At 43.9% G+C, this 19,810-nt stretch overlaps 1 protein-coding gene across 5 annotated transcripts in view; it reads left to right on the top strand.

The window, feature by feature from the left end:
• The window catches only part of CCDC60 (coiled-coil domain containing 60), a 206,499-nt gene extending 199,654 nt beyond the window's left edge, over positions 1–6,845 (top strand). For 4 of the 5 annotated variants that reach the window (XM_033220421.1, XM_033220424.1, XM_033220420.1 and 1 more), the window contains one exon: positions 6,412–6,838. In XM_033220421.1, coding sequence (XP_033076312.1) covers positions 6,412–6,513 — 102 coding nt within the window. In that variant the 3' untranslated portion in view covers positions 6,514–6,838. Of the gene's footprint in view, positions 1–6,411 lie in introns of all 5 variants that reach the window. The other variant, XM_033220422.1, reaches the window with a different exon arrangement.
• The last annotated feature ends 12,965 nt before the right edge of the window (positions 6,846–19,810 follow it).

The following is a 19,810-nucleotide window of genomic DNA, read 5'->3' as shown; positions in this document are numbered from 1 at the left end:
GGTGTATAGGAATGCTTGTGATTTTTGCATATTGATTTTGTATCCTGAGACTTTGCTGAAGTTGCTTATCAGCTTAAGGAGATTTTGGGCTGAGATGATGGGGTTTTCTAAATATACAATCATGTCATCTGCAAACAGGGACATTTTGACTTCCTCTTTTCCTAATTGAATACCCTTTATTTCTTTCTCTTGCCTGATTGCCCAGGCCAGAACTTCCAACAGCATGTTGAATAGGAGTGGTGAGAGAGGGCATCCCTGTCTTGTGCCTGTTTTCAAAGGGAATGCTTCCAGTTTTTGCCCATTCAGTATGATATTAGCTGTGGGTTTGTCATAAATAGCTGTTAGCATTTTGAGATACGTTCCATCAATACCTAGTTTGTTGAAAGTTTTTAGGAAGAAGGGCTGTTGAATTTTGTCGAAGGCCTTTCTGCATCTATTGAGATAATCATGTGGTTTTTGTCTTTGATTCTGTTTATGTGATGGACTACATTTATTGATTTGCGTATGTTGAACCAGTCTGGCATCCCAGGGATGAAGCCGACTTGATCGTGGCACATAAGCTTTTTGATGTGTTGCTGGATTCGCTTTACCAGTATTTTATTGAGGACTTTCGCATTGATGTTCATCAGAGATATTGGTCTAAAATTCTCTTTTTTTGTTGTGTCCCTGTCAGGCTTTGGTATCAGGATGATGTTGGCCTCATAAAATGACTTAGGGAGGATTCCCTCTTTTTCTATTGATTGGAATAGTTTCAGAAGGAATGGTACCAGCTCCTCTTTGTACCTCTAGCAGAATTCGGCTATGAATCCATCTAGTCCTGGACTTTTTTTGGTGGGTAGGCTATTATTTACTGCCTCAATTTCAGAGCCTGTTAGCGGTCTATTCAGAGATTGAATTTCTTCCTGGTTTAGTCTTGGGAGGGTGTATGTGTCCAGGAATTTATCCATTTCTTCTAGATTTTCTAGTTTATTTGCGTAGAGGTGTTTATAGTATTCTCTCATGGCAGTTTGTATTTCTGTGGGATTAGTGGTGATATTCCCTTTATCACTTTTTATTGCATCCATTTGATTCTTCTCTCTTCTCTTCTTTATTAGTCTAGCTAGCAGTCTATCTATTTTGTCAATCTTTTCAAAAGAAAGAGCTCCTGGATTCATTGATTTTTTTGAAGGGTTTCTTCCCGTCTCTATCTCCTTCAGTTCTGCTCTAATCTTAGTTATTTCTTGTCTTCTTCTAGCTTTTGAATTTGTTTGCTCTTGCTTCTCTAGTTCTTTTAATTGTGATGTTAGGGTGTTGATTTTAGATCTTCCCTGCTTTCTCCTGTGGGCATTTAATGCTATAAATTTCCCTCTACACACTGCTTTAAATGTGTCCCAGAAATTCTGGTACGTTGTGTCTTTGTTTTCATTTATCTCAAATACAAATTTATTTCTGCCTTAATTTCATTATTTACCCAGTAGTCATACAGGAGCAGATTGTTCAGTTTCCATGTGGTTGTACAGTTTTGATTGAGTTTCTTAATCCTGAGTTTTAATTTGATTGAACTGTGATCTGAGAGACAGTTTGTTGTGATTTCTGTTATTTCACATTTGCTGAGGAGTGTTTTACTTCCAACTATGTGGTCAATTTTGGAATAAGTACGATGTGGTGCTGAGAAGAATGTATATTCTGTTGATTTGGGGTGGAGAGTTCTATAGATGTCTATTAGGTCTGCTTGGTGCAGAGCTGAGTTCAAGTCCTGGATATCCTTGTTAACTTTCTGTCTCATTGATCTGTCTAATGTTGATAGTGGGGTGTTAAAGTCTCCCATTATTATTGTGTGGGAGTCTAAGTCTCTTTGTACGTCTCTAAGGCCTTGCTTTACGAATCTGGGTGCTCCTGTATTGGGTACATATATATTTAGGGCAGTTAGTTCTTCTTGTTGAATCGATTCCTTTATCGTTATATAATGGCCTTCTTTGTCTCTTTTGATCTTTGTTGATTTAAAGTCTGTTTTATCAGAGACTAGGATTGAAATCCCTCATTTTATTGCTTTCCATTTGCTTGGTAGATCTTCCTCTGTCCCTTTATTTTGAGCTCATGTGTGTTTCTGCACGTGAGATGGGTCTCCTGAATACAGCACACTGATGGGTTTTGACTCTTTATCCAGTTTGCCATTCTGTGTCTTTTAATTGGAGCATTTAGCCCATTTACATTTAAGGCTAATATTGTTAAGTGTGAATTTGATCCTGTCATTATGATGTTGGCTGGTTATTTTGCCCATTAGTTGATGCAGTTTCTTCCTGGCATCGATGGTCTTTACAATTTGGCATGGTTTTGCAGTGGCTGGTACCAGTTGTTCCTTTTTATGTTTAGTGCTTCCTTCAGGTGCTCTTGTAAGGCAGGCCTGGTGGTGACAAAATCGCTCAGCATTTGCGTGTCTGTAAAGGGTTTTATTTCTCCTTCACTTATGAAGCTTCGTTTGGCTAGATATGAAATTCTGGTTTGAAAATTCTTTTCTTTAAGAATGTTGAATATTGGCCCCCACTGTTCTGGCTTGTAGAGTTTCTGTTGAGAGATCCACTGTTAGTTTGATGGGTTTCCCTTTGTGGGTAACCCAACCTTTCTCTCTGGCTGCCCTTAACATTTTTTCCTTCGTTTCAACCTTGGTGAAACTGACAATTTCATGTCTCGGAGTTGCTCTTCTCGAGGAGTATCTTTTTGGTATTCTCTGTCTTTCCTGAATTTGAATGTTGGCCTGCCTTGCTAGGTTGGGGAAGTTCTCCTGGATAATATCCTGAAGAGTGTTTTCCAACTTGGTTCCATTCTCCCTGTCACTTTCAGGTACACCAATCAAATGTAGCTTTGGTCTTTTCACATAGTCCCATATTTCTTGGAGGCTTTGTTTGTTTCTTTTTACTCTTTTTTTCTCTAAACTTCTCTTCTCACTTTATTTCATTAATTTGATCTTCAATCACTGATACACTTTCTTCCACTTGATTGAATTGGCTACTGAAGCTTGTGAATTCTTCACGTAGTTCTCATGCCTTGGTTTTCAGCTCCATCAGGTCATTTAAGGTCTTGTCTTCACTGTTTATTCTAGTTAGCCATTCATCTAATCTTTTTTCTAGGTTTTTAGCTTCCTTTCAATGGGTTCGAACATCCTCCTTTAGCTTGGAGAAGTTTTTTATTACCAACCTTCTGAAGCCTACTTCTATTAGCTCATCAAAGTCATTCTCCATCCAGCTTTGTTCCGTTGCTGGCAAGGAGCTGTGATCCTTTGGAGGAGAAGAGGTGCTCCAGTTTTCAGAATTTTCAGCTTTTCTACTCTGGTTTCTCCCCACCTTTGCGGTTTTATCTACCTTTGGTCTTTGATGTTGGTGACCTACAGATGGGGTTTTGGTGTGGATGTCTTTTTTGTTGATGTTGATGCTATTCCTTTCTGTTTGTTAGTTTTCCTTCTCCCAGTCAGGTTTCTCAGCTGCAGGTCTGTTGGAGTTTGCTGGAGGTCCACTCCAGACCCTGTTTGCCTGGGTGTCACCAGCAGAGGCTGTAGAACAGCAAATATTGCAGAACAGCAAATATTTCTGCCTGATCCTTCCTCTGGAAGCTTCATCCCAGAGGGGCACCTGCCTGTATGAGGTGTCAGTCAGCCCCTACTGGGAGGTGTCTCCCAGTTAGGCTACACAGGGGTCAGAGACCCACTTGAGGAGGCAGTCTATCCATTCTCAGAGCTCAAATACTGTACCGGGAGACCCACTGCTCACTTCAGAGCTGTCAGACAGGGACGTTTAAGTCTGCAGAAGTTTCTGCTGCCTTTTGTTTAGCTATGCCCTGCCCCCAGAGATGGGATCTACAGAGGCAACAAGCCTTGCTGAGCTGCAGTGGACTCTGTCCAGTTCGAGCTTCCCCGGCCACTTTGTTTACTTACTCAAGCCTCGGCAATGGCAGATGCCCCTCCCCCTGCCAGGCTGATGCCTCGCAGGTCAATCTCAGACTCCTGCGCTAGCAGTGAGCAATGCTCCATGGGTGTGGGACCCACCGAGCCAGGTGTGGGATATAATCTCCTGGTGTGCCGTTTGCTAAGACCATTGGAAAAGTGCAGTATTTGGGAGGAAGTGTCCTGATTTTCTGGGTATAGTCTGTCACAGCTTCCCTTGGCTAGCAAAGGGAAATCCCCTGACCCCTTGTGCTTCCCAGGTGAGGTGATGCCCCGCCCGGCTTCGGCTCACCCTCCATGGGCTGCACCCACTTTCCAAACAGTCCCAATGAGATGAACCAGGTACCTCGGTTGGAAATGCAGAAATCACCCATCTTCTGCATTGATCATGCTGGGAGCTGCAGACTGGAGCTGTTCCTGTTTGGCCATCTTGGAACGGACTCCTAAACTGGTTATTCTAGTTAGCAATTCCTCTAACCTTTTTTGAAGGTTCTTAGCTTCCTTGCATTGGGTTAGAACATGCTCCTTTAGCTCAGAGGAGTTTGTTATCACCCATCTTCTGAAGCCTACTTCTGTCAATTTGTCAAACTCATTCTCTGTCCAGTTTTGTTCCCTTGCTGGCGAGGAGTTGTGATTCTTTGGAGGAGAAGAAGCATTCTGGTTTTGGGAATTTTCAGCCTTTTTGTGTTGGTTTTTCCTTGTCTTCATGGATTTATCTACTTTGGGTCTCTGATGTTGATGATCATCAAATGGGGTTTTTGTGTGGACGTCCTTTTTGTTGATGTTGATGCTATTCCTTTCTGTTTATTAGGTTTCCTCCTAACAGTCAGTCCCCTCTGCTGCAGGTCTGCTGGAGTTTGCTGGAGGTTCACTCCAGACCCTGTTTGCCTGGGTATCACCAGTGGAGACTGTAGAACAGCAAAGATTGCTGCCTGTTCCTTCCTCTGGAAGCTTTGTCCCAGAGGGGCACCAGCCTGATGCCATTCAGAGCTCTCCTATATGAGGTGTCTGTCGACCCCTCCTGGGAGGTGTCTCCCAGTCAGGAGACATGAGGGTCAGGGACCCACTTGAGGAGGCAGTCTGTCCTTTAGCAGAGCTTGAGCACTGTGCTGGGATATCTGCTGCTCTCTTCAGGGCTGGCAGGCAGGAACGTTTAAGTCTGCTGAAGCTGTACCCACAACTGCCCCTTCACCCGGGTGCTCTGTCCCAGGGAGATGGGAGTTTTATCTATAAGTCCCTGACTTGGGCTGCTGCCTTTCTTTCAGAGATGCCCTGCCCAGAGAGGAGAAATCTGGAGAGGCAGTCTGGCTACAGTGGCTTTGTTGTGGGCTCTGCCCAGTTCGAACTTTCCAGTGGCTTTGTTTACACTGTGAGGGGAAAACTGCCTACTCAAGCCTCAGTAATGGCAGACACCCCTCCCCCCACCAAACTCGAGCATCCCAGGTTGACTTCAGACTGCTGTGCTGGTAGCAGGAATTTCAAGCCAGTGATCTTTTGCTGGGCTCCGTGGAAGTGGGATCCAGTGAGCTAGACCACTTGGCTCCCTGGCTTCAGCCCCCTTTCCAGGGGAGTGGAAGTTCTATCTCACTGGCATTCCAGGTGCCACGGGGGTATGAGAAAAAAACTCCTGCAGCTAGCTTGGTGTCTGCCCAAATGGCCACCCAGTTTCGTGCTTAAAACCCAGGGTCCTGGTTGTACAGGCACCCGAGGGAATCTCCTGGTCTGTGGGTTGCAAAGATTGTGGGAAAAGCATAGTATCTGGGCCAGAATGCACCGTTCCTCACAGCACAGTCCCTCCTGGCTTCCCTTGGCTAGGGGAGAGAATTCCCCAACCCCTTGTGCTTCCTGAGTGAGGCAACACCCCACCCTGCTTCAGCTTGCCCTCCATGGGCTGCACCCACTGTCCAACCAGTCCCAATGAGATGAGCCAGGTACCTCAGTTGGAAATGCAGAAATCACCCACCGTCTGTGTTGATCTCACTGGGAGCCACAGACTGGAGCTGTTTCTATTCCACCATCTTGCCAGCCACCCAACATCACAGAACTTCTAATAACCTGGATATGGGGGTCTACATGAAACTCTTCCTTTTGTGTGTCTTAAACCCTCTCCAGGAAAGCACGCCCATAGCTGTCATCAATTCTGAAAGGAATTTACAAACCAAAAACATTTAAAGACAAATAGCTGTTTGAAAAGATATTAAGGAGTAGAAAAGAAAACACAGATAACTGGGACTTCCTGTCCTCCCCAAATTTCCTTCCATCAATAGCAACAAGAAGGGTCTTAAAATTAGTCTGCTGAGCCAGGAAACTGGAAAGGGGTCCTCTTCCCCAAAGGACCACCCCAATCTGATGCTCCAAGATTATGAATGCCTGAATGGTATTCCTGGGGCCACCAGTCTCAATCACAAATCTTCCAGGATCTTGAGGGGATGGAGGGAAGGTAGAGTCTACTTTTCAGACCAAATTCTGAGATTACCACTGTGTCTGCCCCACAGTTTGTGCGAGAACACATCATTCATATGCCGCAAGAGGATTACATCAACTGGCTGCAGAGCCGGATCAACATACCCATTGGGCCCTACAGTGCCCTGAGGTAGGCTGGGCCTGGGTTGACCAGCTGTCCAGTGGAGGAGTGTTTGCCTATATCATGTTCCTGTATCCTGCCTGTGTTCCTGCCTCCTGACTACCCTCATGGATGCTCTTTATGGATGACCCTTTACAGTAGGGTCATCTGGAGACTGACTTCCAGCAACATTTTTAGAGGGGGATGGTCCCAGGTGGCCCTCCCCTCAATTCCACACCCCAGACCCAACCTACCAGTTTCTGTTCTTCAATGATCCAGCCTGACTCTACCTACTTCCTCTTCAGATTCCTTCACCTTATTTATCTGCCTCAAATACAGGAGAATAAAATTGAACTGAATGTTTGATGTCTGTCTGGGAAAGAGCTGGGGCCGTGGAATTCAAGTGTGGTATTTAGATCCTATTAACAACAGTTACCATTTATTGTGTTTCTGTTATGCAATAGATCCAGTGCTGAGTGCTTTACCTAGATAATATCATTTCAATCTCATAATAACTTCATTAAGTAGGCACTGATATTAACTTAATTTCACACCAATTAAGCTATGGCATATTTCTTAATATTATATATATTGCCTTGGATGGCTGGGTGGGTGAGTGGATGGATGGATGGATGAATGGGCAGATGGGTGGATGGGTAGATGGGTGAGTGGGCAGATATATGTATGGATGGATGGATGGACGGATGGATGGATGGATGGATGGATGGATGGATGAATGGATGGTGGGTGGATGGATGGATGGATGGTGGATGGATGGATGGATAGATGGATGAATGGTGGATGGATGGATAGATGGATGGATGGATGAATGAATGGATGGTGGATGGATGGATGGATGGATGGATAGATGGATGGATGAATAATGGATGAATGATGGATGGATGGATGATGGATGGATGGATGGATGGATGATGGATGGATGGATGGATGGATGGCACACTTCCCAACAAGGCAATGGTATGCAAGAAAATTTTAGCCTTGAGTCCTCGTATATTTTCCATTGGTCTTAGTTACAGAAGGAAGCTTATCTTCCTGTCATCTCAAAATGTGTGTAGACTCATAACCTCTTCCCTCATCTTGGTCTTATGCTCACCTACATTCTCACGAAGTTATAGGAACTGTAGGCATTTTAATGTCCTTAGTGATGGCCACGCTGAATTAAAAATTGGACAACTGGACTTGATTTGCTCTTGTGCCTGGATTATCAGAGCATTTAGGTAGGCTAGGCTTAAATCTCTCCATCTGGCAATCTAAAAGTGGGGAGGAGAGTTACATTCAAATTATTCTTTAGTCTAAGCAATCTCACACTCATCCATTCACCTATTCAGTCATTTATTCATTTAACGAATATTTATTGAGAGCCCAATATGCACCAACCAAGTTCTAGGTGTTGAGGATACAGCAATGAACAAGGCAGACAAGGTCTCTCTTCTCATGGAGTTTGTCATTTTTTACAATTTCTTCTTTTTCTGACATATGGTCCAAGATGAGATCATGGAGTTCACATAAAAACAGAGAAGTCAATAAAATGTGACAGGGAGGGCAGAGGGATTATGTAACATCACATGTCCCTCCACAGAGATACCCTGTGTTTAGCAGTAAACCCTGTAAAGCTGTTCGGGGTGGAAAGGTAAGATACACTCTACAGAGAAACTACGAAATTAAGAGACCCTACAGGTCTCTGTATTAAATAGGAATTTGAGTGAGGGAGAAGCAGAGAAGAAAGAGGGAGAAGGCAATAAAGAAGAAGAAAAAGGACAAAGGAGGTAGAGGAGGAAAAGGGAGCTGAGTAACAGGAGAGTGAGAAGGGACTTCAGGAGAAAACCAATCGGGGGGGAAAAACAGGGCAGGGCTGGCTGGTGGATCCCTAAGAACTACAATGCAAACCAACCCCTCCACTTCATCCCTCTGGACCTTTAGCAGTTTCTGTTACATACCCAACTGTCTTCCGTGAGCAATGTTTTGAAGAAACAAAGAAAAGGTGCTGTGTTATACATCTGGGTTGCTTGGGGGCAAAAAAAACGTGGGGGGCCTTGAGGTACTCAGACCCTCACCACAATAAAGAGTTCAGGGCCTGGCAAGGTGGCTCAGGTCTGTAATGCTAGCGTTTTGGGAGGCCAAGGTGAAAGAATCCTTTGAGGCCAGGTATTCAACACCAGTCTGGGCAACATAGTGAGACCCCATCTCTACAGAATGTAATCGTTCTTAAAATTAGCTGGTGGAGTTCGAGACCAGCCTGGCCAATATGGTAAAAGCCTGTCTCTACTAAAAATATAAAAAATTAGCCAGGCATGGTGGCACACCCCTGTAGTCCCAGCTACTCAGGAGGCTGAGGCAGGAGAATCACTTGAACCCAGGAGGCGGAGGTTGCAGTGAGCCAAGATCCCACCACTGTACTCCGGCCTGGGTGACAAAACAAGACTCTGTCTCAAAAATAAATAAATAAATAAATAACCTGGTGGTACCACCTGTAGTCCCACCTACTCAGAAGGCTGAGGCAGGAGGATCCCTTGAGCCCAGGAGGTCAAGACTGCAGTGAGCCGTGATCATGCCACTGTACCCCAGCCTGAGCAACAGAGCGAGATCCTGTCTCAAAAATAAAAGAGTATAGTAGGAACAGGAAGTCAAAATTAGAGAGACTACTATTACATGAGCTCTCTAGGTTTATAGAAATTTTAAATGGACATTTGGCTTCTCACTACACATGGTACAGGAACCCAGTCAATTTGACATATATCTCAAATGTCAGGTGACCATCACAGCTGACATTTAATTACACAAGATAATCAGTGCAATGGTGCCAAATTAAAGCAAGTACAAAAAGATCCCAGTGGACACAAGGGAGGGGAGCACTAACTCATACTTGAAATGTCAGGAAAGGTTTTGAGAAGAGGTGATTGATACCTGTAAGAAGAGCTAGAGTTAGTCAGAGAGAGATGGGTAGGCAGATAAGGAGGGAAGAAAGAATGTTCCAGGCAGAAGGAACAGTATGTGCAAAGGCTGAGGGCAAAAAAGAAGCTTAATTTGTCATTTGAGGACCTAAACGTAAGTCCAGCTGGGCCATATTTCGAATTGGGAGTGCAGGACAGAGAAAGGGAGGAGGGGGGTTGGGGAGAGAAGTAGAAGCCAGATCTTATAGATGCCTTATAAGCCATGTTAGGAAGTTTGGGCTTTATCTTCCTGGAAATAGGAATCCATGGAAGGATTTTGAGGAAGGAAATAATTGCATTTGCTTTCAGGGGAGAAAAATGGCACTCACAAAGAACAAGGAGCTAAGACGAGGCTGTGGTGGTGATTGTGGGGAGAGCAATGGGGGTGGAGATGCGGTGAAGACACTCATTGAAAAGATATTTAAACAGAAGAATCAACAGAACTTGGTGTGATGGATTATAAGTAACGGGGGGGAGACAGGAATATCAGGAATCACGAGTGGAAGGTGATGCCTTAAATGTACCAGGAGACGAGGAAGAAAAGAAATTCATAATGAGAAGGTGAGGAGATATGTTTTAAGCATATTGAGTTGGAGACGCTGAGGGACAGCCAGGGAGGGGGACTGCATAACTCAGGAGAGGAGGCTGCACTGGAGACAGAAACATAGCAGCAACATCCCATAGGTCAAGATGGTCAAAGGAAGAAATGGGAAGAGAGGCAAGAAGAGGAGAGGAGGGAGGGGATCTTAAGGACAGAATAACAAAAAGCATCAAGAAGCCTACTCACAAAATAACATTTACTGACTGGACGCAGTGGCTCAAGCCTGTAATCCCAGCACTTTGGGAGGCCCAGGTGGGCGGATCACCTGATGTCAGTAGTTCAAGACCAGCCTGACCAACATGGTGAAACCCAGTCTCTATCAAAAATACAAAAATTAGCCAGGTGTGGTGGTGCGTGCCTGTAGTCCCAGGTATTCAGGAGGCTGAGGCAGGAGAATCACTTGAACCCGGGAGGTGGAGGTTACAGTGAGCTGAAATCATGGCATTGCACTCCAGCCTGGGTGACAGCGTGAGACTCTGTCTCAAAAGAAATTTTAAAAAAATTTTTTTAAATAACATTTACTGAAGGGCTGCTTAGTTCCAGACCTCATGCAAAATGTTTGGCATATATGATCTCATTCCATCTTCACAAGCCTGCAAAGAAGGGCTCTTGTACCCTTCCTGTTTTGCAGATGATGAAATAGAGGTTCTGGGAAGTGTTTTGTACACATATCCAGCTGACTGTGAACCCCCTCCCCATCCCTACCCTCCGACCTCCAGCGCCCTCTGCTATGAAACAAGGAGGTCATGAGAGTTATTGCGCTTTTGGAATTGAGCTCATCTAAGGAGGAGGCTTTCATTAATTATATTAGCTCACATTTGTACCGTATTCCTGTTTCCAGAGTGCCTTCTCCAGTATTATCTTATTCAATGCTCACAGCATCCCTCTGAGGTGGGCATTATTATAACCTCCATTTTGCAAAGAAGGATATCAAGACTTAAGATTGTCCAACAGTCACATAGCAGGTAAGAGGCAGAGCCAAGTCTAAATTGAAGTCTGTCTGTCCCAGTCAGGGGCAATCTGAAATTGCAAGACTTCCTCCGCCCTCTCACTTGGCAGTTTCTGAGCCTGTTTCTCAGAGCTGTAGCTCTATCTAGTGGCCTTTATCAGTATTGCTCTCCCACCCTGCCTTCCAGCAGAATGTCACTTTCCGGCCAAAAAAAGAAAAAAAAAAGGCAAGTATTAAACAGCAGCAACAAGACCTATTCTGCTTAGACAAAGAGTGTTTACTCAAACCAAGGAAGACCTTTTACTACTAAGATAGATTGGGGACCAGGACGAGGCAACACATTCCCTCCCAGCTTCCAGGTTCTAAGAAGAGCCACAGGAAGAAAATTTTTTGCTTACTAGCCTCTCCATCATAATCTTAATTGAGCACCTACTAGGTGCTGGGTCCCCAGGAGTCACTGTCCCACAGCTCTGACCCAGCCATCTAAGTGATTAACATGAGAGCTTTTTAAACTATATGTGCGCTAGAGAAGCTTTTTTCTGTAAAGGACTGGAGAGTAAACATCTGTTGCATGTTCTTTTTATTTATATAGTCCTTTAAAGGTGTAAAAACTGTTCTTAAATTAGAGGTCATACAAAAAGAGACCATAGACCAGACTGGGGCCATCAGTCATCATTTGCTGACCCCCACTCAAGGATAAATTTAAGAGGGAAGAGGAATGTCTTCCCCAAAAAACAGACAAGGAGGGCTGGTGAACGTAACATGGTAAATATGTAGATGAAGGGGGGTTTGGCACTACTCAGAATAGTGTTTGTCATTTTTGTGGAAAAGGAATGAGTGCATAGGGTACAAATCCTAGCAGTGCAAAAGGATATCCACTAAGTAGTGAGTATTCCTCCCCCTCCAACTCTCAGACCCCATTCCGGTTTACAGAGGCACTCACACTGTACCCAGTAACTTGTATTACTTTCCAGGGATATTCTTTGCATGTATAAGCAACACATTTTTAATTAATTAACTAAAATGAAGCATTCATTGTGCGCTTACTGTATACCACGCATTGTTCTAAGTGCTTTGCATTCAATTATAGTTTATCCTCACAACAGCTCTATGAGGTAGATATCACTCTGACCCCCACTTTATTGTGGAGGAAACGGGGTGTAGAAAGTTGAGAAACCTGCCCAAGGCTACATAACTGGGGTAAGTAACCTTTTTTCTTTTTAACAGACATAGTGAGCTTAGTATACAAACTTCTGCATTAATTTGCTATGTTGGTGGTCATTTCACTTCCTATCTTCCTACTTTATATGAAAGAGGAAAGAGGCTGAAGTTTCATACCAGTACATTAAAACCAATACCTAGACTGCTGTCACCACCCTGCCTTGGCATTTTATTTAAAGGTTCGCAGTTAAGGATGACCTGGGCCAAAAGTTATGACCAATTGTGAAGCATGTTATCAAAATAAAAGCCCAAGCTAATGTTAAAACAATGCCTGCACCACTTCCTCTTTACCCAATCCTGCTCATTTCAGTCCCTGAGCTTCACCTGCATGGCTGAGGTTGAGTGTCCTCCCTGTTTTGGGACCTGGAGGTAGCCAGGGGAAGTCAGATAAAAATAATGTAGAGTAAGAATTCAATAAACGTGAAACTTTTCTAAGTGCCTCATGCTAGGCACTATGTAATACATATGCATTTACTGGTTGATTCCTTGTAATTATCCTGTGAAACTAGCATTCTTATGCTTCTTCACATTTACAGAGGACAGAAAATTGAAGTTAAAGGAGGTGAAGCGGCTTGCCCAAGTCACACACCTTCAAGCAATTAATCCAGAGTTCAAATCCTGGTCGTCTCGAGATTTTGCAATATTGTTTTAATCACACTACACTGCCTCTCTACTTAAAGGATCTTGTCTTGGGGTTCCAATTGGTCATCTTCTGGGGGGGAATCAGAGCTCGAGCTTTAGTGATAATAAAATTTAGAAACCATTTACATTTTTGAAGGGCGTTCACATCCATTAGCACCATGTGATCTCCAAAGCAATCCCGAGATGTGCAAAGCAAATCTCACTCACATTTTGAAGACATGACACACCCAGTAACTTGAGATTTGGGCCTGGCTATTTAACTCTCCACCACACTGCCCTGGGGCAAAGGAACCACACTAGTGAAAAGCCGAGAGAGGACAAATTCCTTTCTGGCCTAGTCTCAAAATAGCTCTGAATTTTTTTTGTTTACTTATTATCTGTCTTCCCAACTAGATTTAGCCTTCATGAGGGCAAGGACTACATCTGCTTTATTTGTTATTGTATTCCCAGAACTTCTCATAACATTTCTGGTATCACCTGGATGGATGGATGCATGGATGGATGGATGGATGGATGGATGGATGAACAGTTGAATGGATAAGTGGATGAATGCTTGAGTGGATGGATGGATGGATGGATGGATGACTGAGAGAAACTAAAAGAAGCCATCATCAGGGTTAGACTCATCAAGATTCCTCAGATCCCCACTGCCTTCTAGGAAATAGAGATGACCAGGTGGCTAGCTTATATGTGAGGCTGCCCATCCTGGCAAAGGTGGAGCCTGATAGTATAAGAAATAAGCTCACAGCTCAGTGTCCTAAGGCAAGGCCAGCACAAACAGTTCCCTCAATGACCCAATAGGTTGGTCAGAATAGAGCTGAGGCATTCCTTTGACCTTAGACTTTTAAAAGTAAAAAATCTACTTTCAGAGCTTGGGGCAGGTTTTCTATTAAACATCACAGAGCTAGTCCCTTCTATCACATGCCTTAAGCCAGAAACACCCACATCCTTTGTCCCAATCCACTTTCCGTGCTCTGATGAAGTCTCTCCCACTTGCCTTTTGGGATTATATCTATCACCACAGATGCTACTCAACAGCCATTTCCCATTCTTCTTTTGCTAGGAGTCCTGATTTTGTTCAAGTGTCTACCCCTTCCCATGTGAGATCAGGATAAATCTTGATTGGTCTAAATTTATATTGGCAATTCCATTCCTCATGCTAGGGTTGATTTATAGGTGGTCATGTGACCCCAGGTTTTCAAGAGGAGGCTCCCAAGAAAGGTTTGTTTCTTCTTAAAAACAAACACAGAGGAGGCCGGGCACAGGGGCTCACACCTGTAATCCTGGCACCTTGGGAGGCCAAGGCAGGTGGATCACCTGAGGTCAGGAGTTCGAGACCAGCCTGGCCAACCTGGTGAAACCCCGTCTCTACTAAAAATACAAAAATTAGCTGGGCGTGGTGGCAGGCACTCGTAATCCTAGCTACTCGAGAGGCTGAGGCAGGAGAATCAATTGAACCCGGGAGGCGGAGGTTGCAGTGAGCTGAGATCACGCCATTGCACTTCAGCCTGGGTAACGGAACAAGACTCCATCTCAAAACAAACAAACAAACAAAACAGAGCACAGAGGAAAACAGTCCATCCCTGGAAGTTATCATGTCTTCACTAAATTGTGCAGGCACCTTGCTGCCAACAAGGGGCAGATCCAAGAGAATCACCTTGGTTGGAACATTTTGAAGTGAGTTGATACATCCTTCATTACCCAAAGCAGTTGAGTCTGGGTTTTCTGCTACTTGAAGCTGAAAATACTCAGTTACAGAAACCCATAACAATATCATTCTCACTTCTCACCCTTAACTAACATCTGCTCTTTTGATAGCTATTTGAATGATAACTCCCTTATCTGCAAATCTCAGAGAAAGTCTTTGACTCTGTTAAGCAAGATGTCATCATGCCAAAGAGAACCTAGATTTGTTATATTTGGGACTCCACAAAAAGGCTGCTGGTTGGGCGCGGTGGCTCAAGCCTGTAATCCCAGCACTTTGGGAGGCCGAGACGGGCGGATCACGAGGTCAGGAGATCGAGACCATCCTGGCTAACACAGTGAAACCCCGTCTCTACTAAAAAAAAAAAAAATACTAAAAACTAGCCAGGCGAGGTGGCGGGAGCCTGTAGTCCGAGCTACTCCGGAGGCTGAGGCAGGAGAATGGTGTAAACCCGGGAGGCGGAGCTTGCAGTGAGCCGAGATCACGCCACCCGCACTCCAGCCTGGGCGACAGAGCGAAACTCCGTCTCAAAAAAAATAAATAAATAAAATAAAATCCTTTAAAAAAAAAAAAAAAAGGCTGCAGTGTGTCTTGCAAATGGCAGCATTAACTCTGCTAAAACCTTCCCAAAGATGTGAAACTCAGGGGTCACCAAGGAGCTGGGGGTAAGGCAGAGAACATGACACAGTACAAAGCCCTTCACAAGGCAGAGACATCTTCATCCCCAAAGCCAAAATAATCTAGGAACAGGGGTGAAAATGAAAAACTGGTGACTGGGGAAGATTTTCAACATTGATTTTAAGGTATGCATGGGAATGGGGGTGTGAAGGAGGTGAAGAATAGTTTATAGTGATTAGACGGTAAGTCCTGGAGGTAACAAGTGGGAGAAGGGGGCTGAAAGAAGGGCTGCAGTTTGACGGGTGGAGGTAGGAAACTTATAGAGTGTTTGAGCCAGGTGAGACCTTGTCATCTACCTGAGCTTGCATATCATCAAGTACCTACCATGCTCCAGGCTTTTTGAGAGATGCCAGAGATATAAAGATAGCCTGTGTCCTCCAAAGGTTAAATAGTGGTGCTATAGTGTTATGGTTAAAAGAGAACATTCAGGTGTCAGACTGAGAAAGTTCAGATCCTAGCTGTGCTGTCATTGGCTGTATGACCTTGAGAGATATCTTCACTTCCATGTATCTCATCTGTAAAATGGGAACGCCATTGAAGAGTCAATGAGATAGCCTGGGCCGGGCTTGGTGGTTCATGCCTGTAATCCCAACACTATGAGAGGCCAAAGTGGGCAGATCATCTGAGGTCAGGAGTTCAAGACCACCAGCCTGGCCAACATGGGGAAACCCCTCTCTACTAAAAATATAAAAATTCGCCAGGAGTGGTGGTGGGCACCTGTTATCCCAGCTACTCTGGAGGCTGAGGCAGGAGAATGGCTTGAACCCGGGAGGCAGAGGTTGTAGTGAGCCGAGATCGTGCCACTGCACTCCAGCCTGGATGACAGAGTGAGACTCCATCTCAAAAAAAAAAAAAAATTTAGTGAGATAGGCTGTATAAAGTATCCAGCTTACAGTAAGGACTCAATACACCTTAGCTGTGACAACAATGGCAGAGAAAGATGGAGCACACAGAAAGCCACCACCTAAGTCTGGCAAGTCAAAAAAGGTACATCAGTCAATGTCTTTATATGCAAGCAACAGAATCTGATTGTGGCTAATTTAACTCTGAGTCTTTACATTACTGCCTCTGAAAACATAAAAATCTGATTGCAAAGCCTAAGTCACATGATCATATCCTAGTTGATAAAAAAGGCTGAGAAAGCAAGTATGGATTTTTTGACTTTTATAATAGGAGAAATAGTAATCCATAGAGTGAAAGTTTCCCAAGAAAAGGAAAAGGACTCAGATGCTACTCACAAAAAAACAAAAGTGTTCTCTAGAAAAGGCTTCCTGGAAGAAGTAACAACTGAGTTGAAACCAATCCACATCCTACATTTTACCAATGAAGAAACTGAGACACAGAGAGGTGGACTCTTCCAAAGTCACTAGCTTTGGGAGGAAAAGAAAGAAGGGCTTGGAATAGGGGACAGTAAGGTTCAGGAGGAGACCCCAAAGGAGACCTCTGATGGGCTGAGGGAGGAAGAGGCTAAAAGCCTCAGTCAGAGTTGGTGTTGGGTCCAGAAGTGGTGGCAGCAGAGGAGACAGTGAATATTGGACAGTGTTAGTTTCCAGGCATGGGAAGAAGTTGGGATCCAGCATAGAGGAGTGGGGTACCATAAGGAATTGGTTTGGTCTTTATCCCAGTTTCTGCGAGGGAGCCTCTAAACCCTTAGAAGTTCTGGAGTGAGACGAGTTTGTTATTCATGGTGGGCCCCACAGATCACCCCTGAGTTTATGCTAATGAGGTGATCCACAGTGGGTCCCTAGATAGTTTTATGCTGGAAGCTGGTCATGCCAGAAAGACCAACAATGTGATTAGAAGGTTGGGGTTTTGAACCACATTATATCCTTTCATCTTCCTGTGCTCTGGGGACAGAAGGAGGGTTGGAGGTGGGGTTCAATCACATCGCCATTGATTCAACCAAGCATGTCTACATGATGAAGCCCTAATAAAAACTCTGAACATCCAACACTCCAGTGAGTTTCCCTATTTGATAATCATATATTGATATCCTGAAGACATGGAAACACCACATCTTGGACCCTCCCAGACCTCACTCTGTGTTACTCTTCATTTGGATCATTTTGATTTATGTCCTTTATAATAAAATTATAATCATCTATATCACACTTTGTTGAGTTCTGTGGGTTGTTCTGTCTTATACACAGATAAGAACTCAACAAAGTACGATATATATGATAGTGAATTAATGGACCAGAGGGGCTAGTGGGAACCCTCAAACTGTAGCCAGTTGGTCAGAGGTGTAGGTGGCCTGGGACCTCTATGAATGGTGTCTTAATTGAGGACATTCTTGTGTACCCTTAATCTGAAAGTTTTGACCTACCTCTGGATAGTTAGCATCACAATTGCATAGCAAAATGAAAGCTGCAATTCAGGCAAAGGACTGTATAGTTCCAAACCCATGGTTGAGCCTCTGTCAAGGAAAGTCCTCACTCAAAGATGGAACACACGTGTAGCTTGTGCATGCCCATTCCCTCTTCTTTAGGCAGCAACCCCTTCCTCCTGACTCTCATTCATTGTGGATGGAGCAGTGCTTCAGTCCAGTGCCAGGTGTGGGCACGTGACCAAGACCTGGATAATGCAAGCATGACATTTCCCTAATCATAGCAAATGGCTCAGGATGGACACCCAAAGTAATCCAATAAAACTCATTTCCTGAACTTCTGTTGGAACTGGAAGAGAGAACAAGAAACCCTCTTTCTTCTGGAACTGTTGACACTAAGGATAAAACAAGCCTACTGCTTCTGGGAACCAGCACACGAGAGAAACGGCCAACAAAGGGAGGAAAACAAAGCCAAGAAATGCAGCAAAAGAGAGATCAAACATTGGTCACATCATCTGGGCCCCTGGCTCCCTAGCCAGATCTTTGAACTTTTGGTTATGGTGGCTAACAGCTTCTCTTTCTGCGGAAGCCACATTTAATTTGATTTCCTTCACTTGCAACAAACTGATTCCCAATTAATGCAACAGGAGAAAGAAAAAAAGAGATCTGTGTATAAGCATAGTCAAATTCTAGACACCCCTTCCTCTAAGAGGGCGAGTGAGGTCATAGAGAAAGGCACTATCATGGGATATATCACGCAGGTGATGCTAAGACGAAACCCTGAGTTAAATTCACAACATCAATCAAGAGAAAAGGGAAAGACTAAGAACACAGATGTTTTATCACTCCATTTTGCAGCAGGTGTGGAAGTGCCAATTTGGATTTAAAAGAGCATGAAACAAATGCAAGGTGGGGATTGTTATCAGAGCCAACCCTCATGTCTCTACCACTGTGAAAAGAGGCGCCAGGTAAGTAAATTTCCTAGCTCAATGGTCTTCAAAGTGGAAGGGTTGCACAAGATGATCCATTAGGGAGCAGAAAAAAATATCAGAACTTGTATTTATAGCTATCTTAGCAAAAGTCTATCTGAAGCTTTACGAGTAGTTTGGGTGTGGATTGACCCTGGCACCCCCATTCAGTCTGTACTGAGAAAGAGACCACGTGTCTGGTGTCAGGCAAGTCAAGAAACCCAGGAGAAGTTGGGCATTCCACAATATGAAAGGGATAATAGTGGCATTCTTGTCATCTCATCCCCAGTGTTACTTCTGATAAGCTTCCAATGACTCTTCTTTAAATCTCCTGATATTAATTCTAGAGCATCGAGGGTACCTATGAATTGGCATTCCTCTCACTGTACCCCAGTGATGCTCTCAGATACTGAAAGATTTCGTTATCTTCCCTTGCATTACATGACCCCAGGCAACTGATATCCTAATTAACCCTTCCTCTATCTCCTCCTTGGTTCTCTAGCTTCTCTCCCAACAAAAGTGAGTTTGCGAAGAGAAACAGTGCACCTAACTTGTGCATAAAAAACTTAAACTTTACATAGAGTTTTTTTTAAACACGCAACTTCCAGTTTAATGGGAGTCAAATGGCCAAGTGCCTCAATTAAGGAGCATGAAATAATGCTCTGCAATGTTCTTTAGTTCACCCCACAAACTGGCTGTTCTGAGCACATTCTAAATCTCTCTCTCTCTTTTTCCCCACTCCAACCCCATGATAAAAAAGAGAACTGAGTCTTCAAGGGATCAAAGAAACAGACCATCCACCCCAAACTATTTTTACTTGGGGTGACACAGAAACATCACCATCCAAGTTTGCTAAAACAGCAGCTGGATCTCACTTGTAAAGCAGTTCCAACAGAGGAGGAAAGGGATACAAATTTACAAAGACAATAAATTTAACACTCTTTTCTCATTATACCAGAGCTTGTAAGAGGATTGCATTACAGGTCTAGCAACTCTAGGGCATCTGAAATGCGGTCTCATTTACAAACATTTTATTTACACTTTATGATTTCATGAACCACTGATTGCATAAAGCAGGCCAACTGGCCTCCTCCTCTCTTCTTCAATTTAATGCCATTTTACATTTGCAGAAAACTCACCAATGAAGAATAGCAGAGAGGTGAACAGGCTAGCCAGGAAGTGGGTCAGATGGTAATACATTTAGTCTTCTTTACCTCTAGGGCTTCAGTTTCCCCATCTGTAAAATCAGAAAGTTAAATTATGAGGGTCCCAAATCTACATTTCAACCAA

The sequence above is a fragment of the Trachypithecus francoisi genome, unplaced genomic scaffold, assembly GCF_009764315.1.
Source record: "Trachypithecus francoisi isolate TF-2019V2 unplaced genomic scaffold, Tfra_2.0 Lachesis_group11, whole genome shotgun sequence".
Classification (NCBI taxonomy): domain Eukaryota; kingdom Metazoa; phylum Chordata; class Mammalia; order Primates; family Cercopithecidae; genus Trachypithecus; species Trachypithecus francoisi.
This window is presented reverse-complemented; position numbering and strand designations above follow the sequence as displayed.